At 48.1% G+C, this 13,904-nt stretch overlaps 1 protein-coding gene and 1 pseudogene across 5 annotated transcripts in view; both read right to left on the bottom strand.

Moving 5' to 3' along the window:
* Pxn (paxillin) overlaps positions 1-7,794 on the bottom strand; it is a 50,056-nt gene extending 42,262 nt beyond the window's left edge. For 4 of the 5 annotated variants that reach the window (XM_047561442.1, XM_047561443.1, XM_047561446.1 and 1 more), the window contains exon 1: positions 7,635-7,794. In XM_047561442.1, coding sequence (XP_047417398.1) covers positions 7,635-7,647 — 13 coding nt within the window. In that variant the 5' untranslated portion in view covers positions 7,648-7,794. The remainder of the gene's footprint in view (positions 1-7,634) is intronic. The other variant, XM_047561444.1, reaches the window with a different exon arrangement.
* Positions 7,795-13,117: 5,323 nt separating this feature from the next.
* LOC124991525 (CDGSH iron-sulfur domain-containing protein 1-like) lies at positions 13,118-13,659 on the bottom strand (annotated as a pseudogene).
* Positions 13,660-13,904: the final 245 nt, after the last annotated feature.

Genomic DNA, 13,904 nt, shown 5'->3' with positions numbered 1-13,904 from the left:
TAAAACACACATCATGCTGCTCTTCACATAGGCAGAGAAAGGCCCAGATACACACTCCCAGACCTCACTTGAAAGACCCTATGATTCTCCCCAGTGTCCAGCCTCTGTCTGCATCCTTCCAGGCTGACAGACGTGAGGCTCCCAGAAGACCTTCCCAAGATGCGCTCCCCTCCCTGCCTGCTGGCAGCCCAAAATGTTTCTAGTAAGCACCAAGGCCCTGTTCTGCCTTTGAGCCCTGGGGGCCACTGGTGGCAGGCAGAGTCCAACTATTTCCCTGAAACAGATGGGAAGCCCAAGTGGCCCAGTTTTGAGTCAACTCACACTAGACAAGAGGGATGTGGAGTGGAGACTCCAGGAGAGAGCCTGAAGGCTAGAGAACAGGATGGGCCAGATCTGAGCTGCAAGCAAGAGCCCCACTGCCCACAGGCTAATGGTGTTCCTCTGCCATAGATAAGAGATTCATGATGTGGAGCAAAAGGCATCTCCTCTCCTCCCCCAGGGCTCCAGCTGCCCAAAGGCTGTTTGTGCATTTGTAAAGGCTTCCTGTGCATCCCACCAGCCCAGACAACACCTTCCAACTCCAACCAAAAATCAGCATCTCTCTTGCCCTGGCCCTGATCTGATTCATGTCACCACACTCAAGATAACTACTGAGCAGACTCCACACCAAAGGAAATGCACTGTCTCTCTGGCCCTATCATTTTTTTCTGCACAGGTCACAGCACTGTGCAGCCACTTCTCCAGCTGACAGTCAGTAGTTACTGTCACTGGAGGTTCCTCTGGCCCCTGTCTCTGCTCACTGTTCTTTTGACCACCTGTGTAGTAACAGGAAGCTAACAGTCACTCAGGCCAACCACAGGCAGACACAAGTCAGCCCTCCTGGCCCAACAACTCAGAGCCCACCATGGAAAAGCAGGATTTATTACTTTTTTCAATGACTTTTTATCAGGAAAATGTCTAAACATACAGAGAAGTTGAAAACTATTACAAAGAACACCCTTGTACTTTCTGCTTAGATTCCACTGTTAACACTATGCCATCTTGTGTAAATCTCTCTACACATACACACACACACACACACACACACACACACACACACACACACAACTGGTCCTCCATATCCACCAATAGAGGATTGAAAATACTTGGGGGTAAGAAAAACTGATCTGTACTGAACACATACAGACATTTTTTCCTTATCATTATGTCCTAAACAATACAGTATAATAACAAATTACAAAGCATTTACACTGTATCAAGTATGATTAGTAATCTAGAGATGATTCAAACTATATGGGTGGAGCAGGGCACCATGGCACAAATCTCTAATCCCAGCGACTTTGGAGGCTAAGGCAGGAGGAGTACAAGTTCCAGGCCAACCTCAGCAATGAAAAGAACTGGGTGGGGTTCATTAATAGAGTGTTCCTGGGTTCAATCCCCACTTCCAAAAAAAAAAAAAAAGTATACAGAGGATTTGCATAGGTTATATATAAATACTATGCCATTTTATACATAAGAGTATCCAAGGATTTGGTCTGAGGAGGGTCCTGGAACTGATCCCCTGCAGATACCAAGGGATGCTTGTATGTATGTGTTTGCACATGGAGTGCATGTACTTTTTTTTTAACTACATTAGTTAAAAGTACGTTGCAGACAACATGACATTTCACTCTTAAATACTTTAGCACGTACCTAACAAAAACAATATTCTCCCATAAAACCACAATACCACAATCACACAAGAAATAAGCATTAAAAGGCCATCTTTAAGGGAGGACTTGGCCACTGAGGCTCTGCTAGGCCTGGCCAACTACACATTCTGCCTGCCATTGGCCCAGCATCCAAGGCCTCCCTGGAGAGGCCAGCTCTGAGCCCCACTGGTTAGGCAATCAGTTAGCTAGCTGGAAGGTTTACCGGGATGACAATGTATGCTGAGGCCAGATGTGAGACAGTGAATGGAGGCTTCAGGAGGAGACAAGCCTGATCTCCCATTTTAGAAGTTGTTTTTTCAACATTTCTGGGAAAACTCAACTTCCTAATTCTTCCTCTCCCTCCTTCCCTCCCAGAAGACCTCCATTCTCCATCTTAACACGTTCAACATCTTCCTCTGCTAGAAACGGGATGATGGCTCCAAGTGGCAGCAAAATATATACATCTGAACAAAGCAAAGAGAGTATCTGCGGGGGACAGGGCAGGGATGGGGGCACAGGAAGACTTCTGACTCTCAACCAGAAGTGGTGGGAGAGGGATCTAAGAGGAGTGACCCAGCCTTCCCAGCAGCTGTGCAGTAAGCCCACAGCTCTGTCTCGAGAGTGACAGGTGCCTGGGCAGGTGGCCTGTGAAGGCAGAATGGGGCCCTCCCCTAATCAGGAGACCGCCACCAGCACCCTCTGTCCCATCCTGAGCATGTCCCAAAAAAGGACAAAGGAGAGGGAAGATGCCACAGATAACAGGGAAAGGACAGATGTGGGAGACTGGACAGAGAATGAGAAATGTGAGAAACGGACAGAAAAGATTTTTGGTGTCCCAGAAATGGAAAGCACTCAAATCAATAGACCATCAAGATCAAATATGGTAGCATGAACAGAATTGTAAAGAAGAGTTGGTTCTAAATTTGACTCTGCAGACAAGCTGAATTGAAATCCTAGCTTGACATTAACTAACTATAGAACATGGGCAGGTAGGCTTACCCTCCCTGCTCCTCAGTTTCCCCTTCTGTAAAATGAGGGCTGGGGAGGTAGCTCAGTTGGTAGAGTGCTTGCCTCGCAAGCACAAGGCCCTGGGTTCAATCCCCAGCACCGCAAAAAAAAATAAATAAATAAAATAAATTTAAAAATAAATAAATGAGTACTACTATTACTACTAATACTAAAATTAACAGAACCTGCCTCATATAACTGATGATTCAATGTAATGGTGCATGTAAGGTCCCCAGCACAGTGCCTGTACCTAAAAAATACTAAATAAAATTTTTGGAAGCTTGCTTTCTCTAGCTTCCTCTCCCCCTCCCACCTCTCTCTTCCTCTCTGCTTCCTGGCTGCCACTAGCTGAGAAGCTTCCATTTGCCATGCCTTTCCACTATGATGTTCTGCCTCACCTCAGGTCCAGAGCAATCGAAACTGCCAACCACAGACCTGTGAAACTATGAAAGAAAATAAATCTTCTTCTAAAAAACTAACAGAAAAGAGTTCCTCTGTAAACACTGTAAAAAAAAAAAAAGTGTAAAAGCTGGTAGTAGTACACACCAATAATCCCAAATGCTGTGTAGACTGAAGCAGAAGGATGATAAGTTCAAAGCCAGCCTGGGGGCTGGGGAATATAGCTCAGTTGGTAGAGTGTTTGCCTCGCAAGCACAAGGCCCTGGGTTCAAATCCCCAGCACTGAAAAAAAAAAAAAAAAAAAAAAAAAAAGCCAGTCTGGGCAACTTAGACCCTATCTCAAAATAAAAAGCGATGGAGATGAGCTCAGCAGTGAAGCCCCCTGGGTTCAATCCCCAGGACCAGGAAGGAAAGGAAAGCAAAAGAAAAGAAAGAAAAGGAAAGGATGGGTCCAGCATAGAGGTGTACACCTGTAATCCAAAACTCAGGAGCCTGAGGCAGGAGAGTTGTTAGAGTCCAGGAGTTCAAGACCAGCAACATAGCAAGATTCCATCTCAAAAAAGAAGAGTGTTCTATAAATGTTGGTTTGATTAACGAAGGAACTAAGATCAGGACAACCCAGGGCAAGGCTGGAATGAAGCTGAGAAGAAGTTTTTCAACATCTCTGGCCTAGGAATGTGGTAAAGACCAGAGAGAAGGTTCAAAGGTCAAAAACTACATGCTATGAGTAAATGGGATAGAGAGGTATCCAGAACCTCAGCTGTAACTCTGGCCTTTCATCAGCCCCTCCAGCCATGGACTCCCCTAACCTGTCTAATTCATGGCCATCCCTAAGGCAGGGGAAAAAGGGATACTGAGATATTCCCTCAAAGGACCTCGACTCCATACTAATGGGGCCAAGGTCTCTTAGAGCCCTAACCTTCCAGTCCAAGCTATGTATATCAGAAATGGCACCTGCTTAACAATCAAACACACCTGGGTTTGAATCACCATCACTCCACAGGCAAATGCTGCCTCTGCCATAGGCCAGGCAGCTGGGTGCCCTGACCCTGGTCTAACACACAGAGGCACCACAGACAGGCAAGCCCAAAGTCCAGACTTTCCATGGAAACAGGGAGGCTCCGTAGCCCGGAATGCCCCAGGCGACTCCCCTGCCCCCCTAGCACTGCCCCCAAGGACAATGAGGCACTGTTTTCCAAAGGGTCAAGACTGCTGAGAAGCTGAAAGAAGACATGTCCAGATTCCAGCAGCAACTGGGCACTGCCAACAGCTGGCTGTTCCCCCTGTTAGTGAATGGGAAGGCAAAGCTATCAAATCCTGAACTGGACCCACCCTTTGCCATCCGTGCCATTTTCCAGGGATGCCCACAGGGCAGAAATTTTAAAGATAACTATCACGTAGTCAGCAGGCCTTGTGGCTCTCTCCCTGGTTGGTCACTGGCACCTACTGCCTTATGATTAAGATTACCAGATTTGGAACTGGATCAGCCTGGACTCAAACCCCTGCTCCACCACAGAACTTCCCTGAGCTCAGGTTTCTGGATTTGTGAGGCAGAGATAAAGCACCTCCCTCTTGCACAGTTGTAATGAAACTCAAAAAGTGCTGCAATAATACTCGCAAAGTGCTGAGTATGTGGCCTCGCTCCCATAGAGCACACATGATCATTGTTAGACCACAGCTGGGGTCCAACACTGCCCCCAGCTCCCCATACATTAGGAATGAGAACAAGGTGGGAGAGAGCAGTCAGGGCAGAAAACGGAGTCAGAGCTCATCAGTGTTGTAGGAACTCTGTCCAGGAAACTCCGGCCAGAACCCGAACAGAGTGAAATCCCGGCCAAACCAGCATCTAAACAGTAATGAGAAAAGCCACCAAGCAGCCACCCAGCAGCACGAAGTGGAGAGAACACACAGAGCAGGGCAGGACACGCTGTGTTTATGTTTTTCTGCCCAAAGAGCTATAAATTTGTAACTTATTAAACAGCACATGGTGATTCTGTCACCGGCCGCTATGGAGAGGGGAAGAGTTCTCCATTTGTGTTTCAAGACGAGAAAACAAAGTCAAAGGAGGATCTGTTCCCTGTAGCCCTGCCACAGGACAGACCACTGTAAACTCTCACCTGTGTTAGAGACCAGGAGACTCACAGCTGAGAGCACTCTCAGAAGCAAAATAAAAACAAGAGGCCTGGCCTTTGTGTTCACCCTAACTAAAGAAAACAGCTGACGGGCAGTGTCCTGAGCAACCATCCAGACAGCTGACGGGGCCTAGGCTCAGAGGCAAATTCCTCTCCCCTCCTGCACACCCCACTCCTCCCACCCCAGCTCCAGTCAGCCAGGCGTGGCTGGCCCCCTGGGAGCACAGGCCAAGGAAGTCTGACAGCCCAGACCCAAGCAACTGAAGAGGCTGGTAGACGGGGGCAGAAATCACAGGTGGCAGCCATTACCCACCACAACTCCTCTTCAAGGGCCTGCTTGCCCCCTCCCCAAGAAGAAATGCTTCTTGGTACACAAGAGCTGCAGATCAAGGAGCTAAGGACGGGACTTCCAGCCACGCTTTTGCCATTTCATCATGTGTAGCCTTAGGTGAGAGAATCAGTCACTCTTTGTCTCAATTTTCTCTATTTGTAAAGGCAGGTAGTTATGATGGTAGTGGCCTTAGAGAAATCTTCCAAAAAGACGATGAGAATGGGACAAATCCAGGTAGAGGGAAGTACTCCATAAACAGCAAGTTTCAATTCCTACAGTCCCCTATACCAGTACACTCTCTTTCTTTCAGAGACTAACTCAGTTTCCTGGCCCTAAATGGAAGACCATCAGAAGACAGGAATTCCGGACTTTGCGGACTCTACAAAGACTTTCTCAGTCCTTCAAACAGCCAGGGGACTGTCCAGAAGCAACAGGACCCCACCAGCACATTAGAAACTGTAACTCTGCTCCCTAGTTCCCACTGGGAAAGCAATAAGACTTTCAGATCCTAATTCAAAGCACATCCCCCAGTCTCCTTTCAGCTTAGTTATTTTTATGTGAAAAAAAAAAAAAAAATACCTGTCTGGAAGCCATGCCAACCTTGAGTGCACTGGAAAAATGGGTGCCAAGCCTGACCCAAAGGCAGAACTATGCTTGGCAGCCATCACACTCTGCAAAACAGGCAGGACCCTACACCACCCCTAGCTCCAGGACCTCTCAGAGGTTCCCTGATCCCACAAGGAAGCTACCAGTTAACAATCAAGTCCAATGCATACAAATTGCCAGTCTTAACTTAGTGCCCTGTGCTACATGGGAAAGGTCCATCAGTACTGTCTGATGAATCTGCTCCTCAGAGCTTGGGGCAGAGAAGGCATCAGTGGTCACACAAGCCACCCACAGTCCAGAGAGGGAAGACAAGGCTCCTACAGAAATGAAACCTTCCCCCCTCCTCACCTCTGCATCTCCAAGGGAGGGAGAGACACTGAATCCTCCTCTCTGGGATTCATGTCGCTCAAGGCTTTCCTAGAACCCTGGCACCAACTCCCTTGGGTTTACAGCCGGCTTCCAGTAGATACTTTCTTTCCCCTGTCCTAATACCAGATCAAGACTGGATTGAAAAGAGCAACCTTGGATCTCCAATAACATGAAAACAGTAAAACTCTGTTCTGGGCATCCTGTCCTCCTTACCTGTGTGCTTCCAGCGGCACCCGATGCTAGCGGTGGGGGACCCTGCCAGTCAGGACACGTTCAGGATGGCTACACCTTGCGGCCCACTTCCCACCTCATTCCTCTAGCATTTCACGGGGGTCTGGGGTGGGGTCATGTCTCTCCATCTTAACCCTCTAGGGAGGGGCGGTCTGCGATTGGAGGGCTGGTCCCTACAGGGAACTGGATCACTACTGGGTCCATGAGACCTTGTGACCAGACCTGAGGTGGGGGCTTAGTGGAGTAGACTGGGAAACTTGTCATTGCACTGGGGGTGTGGTCATGGCAGGCTCATCTCTAGCTTGTGAATCTGACTTGTACAATGAAGCTGGTGGGCTCGGAGGGACTATCCCTGAAGTGGGGGACGGCCCTGGAGGGCGTGAAAGCGGATCCCAGAAATGAGAGACCAGCTCATGACATCAGGCAGCTGCTTCGCTGGACAGGCGGTGGATACCTGAGGTGGGGGTGGGGAGCAGTCTGCGTAGTGAGGGTCCCGTACCTGAGGAGGCAGTCCGGCCCAGGGAGCGGGGTCCCGTGCCTGAGGAGGACGGGGTGGGTCCCCGCGCTGTGAGCTGGTACCTGGGTCTGATCTGGGAGGTGGGGGTGGGTCGCCGAGGTTGGGGGTCCGGAGGTGGGCCGTCCCCAGCTGGGGGGGCGACTGCTGTGAGGACCGCGGCGGGACTGGCCTGGCCCAGGACTCAGGCCCAGCTCGGGATCCGACCTCGCGGAGCCCCGGCCCGCAGGGACTGGAGCTCGGGGTGGGCCGCCGGGGGTGGGATTCCGAGGCCCCCGCCGCTCGCTCGCGCCCGTCGAGCCCCGGGCCGCGCTCCCTTCGCTGCTTCCTCCCTCGGCCTCCCGCTCACTCACCGAGATCGTCCATGGCGGAGCCGCCAGGGCCGGGAGCCGGCTCCGCGTCGCGCTCGCTCGCTGCCTGTCCCGGGGCCGCTCCTCTCCGCCCGGCAACTTTTCCGCCGCCAGCGTTGGCCCGGAACGGAACGCGCCGCCGCCGCGCGCGCCCGCGCCCGCCGCATGCCCCGCCCCCTGTCGCGCCCGCGGGCATGTTGGCCACGCCCCGTGCGCACGCTGGCCACGCCTCCGCCGCTGGCCAGGGAGCGCACACCCAGCCCGGGCGGGGACCGATACTGGGCGTGACGGCGGCGCCCTCTGGCGGCCGTGCTGGCCGACTGGAGACTCCCAGGCGTTTGAGAGGTTATTCTGTCCCTCTCAAAGTCATTTGCCTGACCTTCAGGCAGACAGATGTGACTGTCCATCAGTCATTTGGTCATCACACGTCTGCCTGTCCAATGGAGAGTCAGATTTGTCCATTTGTTTGTCCGTCTTCTAGTAGGTTACCTACCGGGAGGACCCTAAATCAGAACCGTTTAAGCCCAGCTTTGGGGCACAGATCCTTATTTTTGAGGTTATGCATCCCTTAGATCTCAGAGACTTTGTCAAAGTTCTGCATGGACCACAAGGAACCCCACATTAGACAGTAAATGGAAAACTACAGGAAAGTCACACCCACTGCCCAACAGTTTCTTAAGGGATTCTGCTCCCACATACTCAGAAACTGGTTGATAATAATGGTTGGAACCTATTGAGTGTCTGAATGGACAGATATTACAGAGCTACTATCTAAATGAATTCTCACTGAGATTGGTTTCAGTATTATTGTATTGCTAGTCCTTTCCCACACTTCAGAATGGGTAATGGCAGTTTGTCATTTTTATATAAAAATGCTCTGCAACCAGCCAGGTGCAGTCACCCACACCTGTAATCCCAACAACTCAGGAGGCTGAGGCAGGAGGATCACAAGTCTGAGGCCAGTCCCAGCAACTTAGCAGTACTGTATATAGAAATTTTAAAAATAAAAAGGGCTGGGGATGTAGCTCAGCGGTAAAGTGCCTCTGGGTTCAATCCCCGATACAAAAAGAAAAAAAAAAAAAAAAAACTCTAAGCACAGTGTCCAGCTCTCCTTGTCCCTCAAGAACCAACTGCCAGGTCCCTCTCTGTCAGGTCAGGTCCCCCAGGAAGTAGATGCTGAGGTAAAGTTAGGGGTGACACCTATGAAAGAGAAAGGGTAAAAAATAGGATCCAGCAAGGAGAGACTCAGATCTGACAAAGATAGGGCAGCCCAACAGGAAGTGCAGAACAAAAAATGAGGAGAGACCATTGGACAGAGGTGCCCAGGACCCAGTGCTCCCACCATGAAGATCCCCAGGAAGAGCAGGGCCTTGCCTTGAAAAAATTGGACCTGTAAACTGTCACTCCTCAAACTGAAGGACAAGGTGTTTTAGGTTTTGTTTTGTATGTTCAGTGCTAGGGACTGAACCTAGGTCCTTGCACATGCTACACAAGTACCCTACCACTGAACTATCCAAGCTCTTTTTGAAGGCATATCCAAATGGCTCATCTCTGTGACTGCCACATCCTCCTATATTAAAAATCAAGAGCCAATACTGCTCCCCGACTGGGCAGTCACTCCATTGCATGTTCTTCCATTGCTCTTCCAACACCTTTCATGTCCCTGTTTTGTGGGCCCTTCTGACCCCTACAATTTACATTTAGTGGTGGGACTCTTTGACAAACGTCTCTTTCCATAACAGACTACAAACAGGTAAGGGTAGAAAGCATGTCCACTTCTGCTTACCGCATATCCACTTCTAGTATGTGTGTGGCACCGAGTAGGTACCTAATGTACATTTGCTGAATGACTTGGAGCAAAGCCAACCATAGTCCCTGTCCTCAGAAAGTTCACAGATTAATGGAAAAAAGAAAGGACAAGAGAGGATCACTCGTTTCGTTACTCAGTGGTGAAATATTTAATGGCACTTTGTATCAGGTGCTGTTCTCGGACTGGGATGTAATGATGAATGAGACTGAGACAGGCTGGGTATGGTGGCTCACATCTATAATCCCAAGGGCTGTGGCAGGAAGATCACAAGTTCCAGGCCAGCCTGGGCAACTTAGCAAGACCCTGTCTCAAAATAAAAGAAAGAGGGACCAGGCAGGATGTGAGCACTGGGGTGGGGGGATGGATTGCCAGAGGGCAGGAAGGAGTGTAATGAAAGGTTCTCTATCTTGATTGAGGTGGCCCGTTGTTTACATGGTGGTATACAGCTGTTAAAACTCACTGAACTAGTATACTTGGGATGGCTACAATTTATTGGGTGTAAATTATCTCAGTAAGACAGATTTTTAAAAGACAACTGGCTTCTGAGTGGAGGGGTCCAGTTTGGAAGTTAAAGCAGTGATCCAAGTAGGACAGTGGTTGAAAGGGGTCGGGGGAATCAGACCATGCTTTGCAAGTGGGAAGACAGAACAGCTGTGGGGAGGAATTGGGGTTCACGTCCAGGTGTGCACCTGGTCAATATGGGAGGCCCTTCAGCAATATGGCAGAGACTAAGGGTGCAGCAGCTTTGGAAGGAAATTTGCCTCTGGTCACCCAAAGAAGGGCTGCATCTTTTTTGTTGGATGGGGTGAGGACAGGAGGTGATGGGGTGGAACCCAAGACTTTGTACATGCTAGGCAAGTGCTCTTACTGAGCTAAATCCCCAGCCCTTGCATAATCTCTTGAGATTCCTTCTGGCCCTGTAATTCTTTGTTATAAGCCCTCCTGTGCCAGGCAGGCATGTCAGGAAGGAAAAATCCTTAGCATCTTATCTGACAGATGTGAAAACTGGAGCTTGAACAGACTCTCCCAGCATGCTCCAGGGGAACAAGGGAAAGCTGAATCCCAGCCCTGGTTTTCTTTCTTACTATGGTGTCATTTATCTTTTCCTGAGTGCCCATCTATCCTGCCTTAGCTTCTCCCACTACCCCGCCCTCCTGGGGGGTTGTCATACATCCCAGATTATTATAGATTAGTTTGTGGGGTTTTTTATTTTTTATTTTATTTATTGGTTTATTTATTTGGTGCTGGGGATTGAACCCAGGGCCTCGGCATGTTGAGCAAGTGCTCTACCACTGAGCTACTGAGTTTTCTAGAAGGCACTGATAGAAATGGAAATGTACTGTTTGGGGGTCTCTGAAGGGAAGTCGGCTTCTCTAGCTCAGCAGGTCTGTGAGGGTCATGGGTGTTGTGCATCCTTTTGTTGCTGATCACTCACTGTATGGATGTACCATCGTTTGTTTCTCCATTTTCCTGTGGATGGACGTGGAGACTGGTTTTCTCGGGTCGGCCACTGTGAATAAAGCTGCAGGAATGTGTGCATGGAAGTCTTCGCATGGACATATGGTTTCATTTCTCTTGGATAAATACCTAAGAGTGGTATAACTGGGTTGCAAAGTCATGTTTTAAAAATGTAAATGAAGTCTCATCAGGGCCCTGCTGAACCACTCTAGTGGTTTCCGGTTCCACTTGGATTAAATCCAGACTCTTCACAAGGGTCTCCGAGCCTGCACCTCAAATCTGGTCTCCTGCTCATCTCCCTTGGATGATCATGCTCCAACCACACTGGCCTGCTCCTGTTTTATGTCCCCAAAGCACAGCAAACTTCTGATGGTGGGGCCCTCAAAGCTTCCATTCTGGGCTGGGGCTCTAGCTCAGTGGTAGAGCACTTGCCTAGCATGTATGAGGCACTGGGTTCAGTCCTCAGCACCACATAAAAATAAACAAAGACACTGTGTCCATTTACAACAACAAAAAATATATATACATATATTTATATATAAAATGCTTTTATAAAAATATAAATGTTTTATAAATATATATTATATATGAATTTTGTATATAAATATTTATATATATAAAATATTTTTTGTTATTTAATGCTTCCATTCTGGAATACTCACACAAGTTTTGGCATAGCTATTTACATGCCTTCTCTGTGGGTCCCGCACATTTTATCTGAAATCTTCCCCACACTTCCATCAGACCCTATCTCCTTATTCTGACTTATTTCCTTTATTTTCACTTTTGACATTATGTTCTGCATTTATTTGTCTACCTGTTCATTATTCGTCTCTCTCCTCCCCATTAAAAGGTCACGACTGTGGAAACAGGGACTACGTCTGCCTTGTTTGCTGCTGGTTCACCAGGGGTGTTCAGTCAATAGTGTTAGAGAGGGTCTGAGATGTAGCTCAGGTAGAACAGTTTGCACAAGGTCCTGAGCTCAATCTCTAGCACCCAAAAACAAAACTGTTGAAAAGAATGAAGTCCTCAAGCCTTTGTGTCTCAATGGAGACACAAAGAAAAAAGCTGAATGGGTTGTGAAGTTCATTGCAAGATCAGGATAAGAACCTCAGGTAGAGGCTCCCAGCCCGACACTCTCCCCTCAGCTACAGACCATCCACAGCAGGTACAGGGTCCTAATTGCCAGTGCTGTTTCTCATCCACAGCCCTGCAGTGCTGTTTTTAAGGACAAAGGATTAAAAACAACCCAAATACTTATCAATAAGGGATTGGTTAAATAAACTACAGACAGTCCTACAGTGGAAAAAGATGTCGCCACAGAAAAGATCTAGGATGCTCAGGAGGCATCCTGGTACTGACAGGAAACAGTCTTCAAGATTAAAATTGAGCCAGGTGTGGTGGGGCATGCCTGTAAATCCAGCAGCTCGGAAGGCTGAGGCAGGAGGATCCAGAGTTCAAAACTGGTCTCAGCACTTAGCAAAGCTCTAAGCAATTTAACAAGCCCTTGTCTCTAAATGAAAGGGCTGGAGATGTGACTCAGTGGTTAAGAACCCCGGGTTTCAATCCCTGATACCCCTCCCCAAAAAAGAAAAGAATAAATAAATGTGTAACATGCATATCATTTGGTGGGGGGAGGGAGCAATATATTTGTTTCTGAAATATTTATACCTGCTGGAAGTGTTCTGGAAGGATACCTGGTAGGAGGTAGGGTGGGGGACTGCGCGGCTGGAGATCAGAAGTTGCAAAGAGATTCCACTAAATACCCTTTGAAATTTTTTTCTTTTTTTCTTTTCTTTTTTTGGTGCTGGGGATCGAACCCAGGGCCTTGTGCTTGCAAGGCAAGCACTCTACCGACTGAGCTATCTCCCCAGCCCCAATTTTTTTCTTTTTCATGAGAATAATTGAATACATTAACCTCAAGATACAACTATAGTCTAATACCATTATTTAAATTTAAAGAAACAGATCCTTACAAGACCAAAATTACTCACAGGCCATAAGGTTGGTTTTCCTTTTCTTTTTTTCTTTGTTTGTTTGTTTATTTGTTTAAACAAATGTGCATCATGTTGTTTCAATAAGTAAGGCAAAGGCCATGAATTCGAAAGCTGAAGTTTGCAATGTACCACATCAGAACCCAGGAGAGATGAATTAGACAGAAGTGGTAGTCATTTTAATTAAACAATCAAGTAACATCATGAAAAGCTGGTTTGCAGCATCAAACTGTCCATTTAAGTTCTTTTTTCCTGACAATCAAAGATCCCATGTTGTCTCCAGTCTCTTCCTTATGTTTTGTGTGGGAACCATCACGGAATGGGAACTTCTGCGACCTCCAGCACCGCAGAACACGGCTTTATCTCCCAGATCCCGCATGTCAAAAGCAAGTACTATCTTGGGGTTGTCTTCCTGGATGTGAAGATTTACCATTGCTTTATTCTAAAATATTTACCATTGCTTTATTCTAACGAGTACCGGGAATTGAACCCAGGGGTGTTTAACAATGGGGCCACATCCCTAGCTCTTTTTATTTTGAGATAGGATCTCACCAAGTTGCTGAGGCTGGCTTTGAGCTTGCGATCCTCCTGCCTTAGCCTCCAGAGCCACTGGGATTGCAGGTGTGCGTCACTACACAGGGCTGGTACTGCGATGATCTTTAACACAGAATCTTCGGTGAGCTAGGCAACCAACTGCAGCGATCCCAGCAGCAATGACAACTGCTGCAATCCAGTCAACTCTGGAAAGGGAAGTCAGACCCACAAGTGAGTGGTGCCGTCACTCACAAGGCATTTGCACAGGACACGGACCACAAATGGGGTCACGCAGACAGTGGGCGTCAAGGCACAAGAAACATCCTAAGGGCACCAACTGGGGTTGCTACTGTGCAGGTGCTGCAATAGGCTGGAAGCCTGGATTTTTTTTTTTTCTTCTTCTTCTTCTTTTCAGTATTAGGGATCAAACCCAGGAACACTCTACCACTGAGTTACATTTTCCAGACTTTTTTATTT

This window comes from Sciurus carolinensis, chromosome 8, assembly GCF_902686445.1.
Source record: "Sciurus carolinensis chromosome 8, mSciCar1.2, whole genome shotgun sequence".
In the NCBI taxonomy this organism is placed as follows: domain Eukaryota; kingdom Metazoa; phylum Chordata; class Mammalia; order Rodentia; family Sciuridae; genus Sciurus; species Sciurus carolinensis.
Note: the sequence above shows the minus strand (reverse complement) of the source record. Positions and strands in the feature narration are given on the sequence as shown.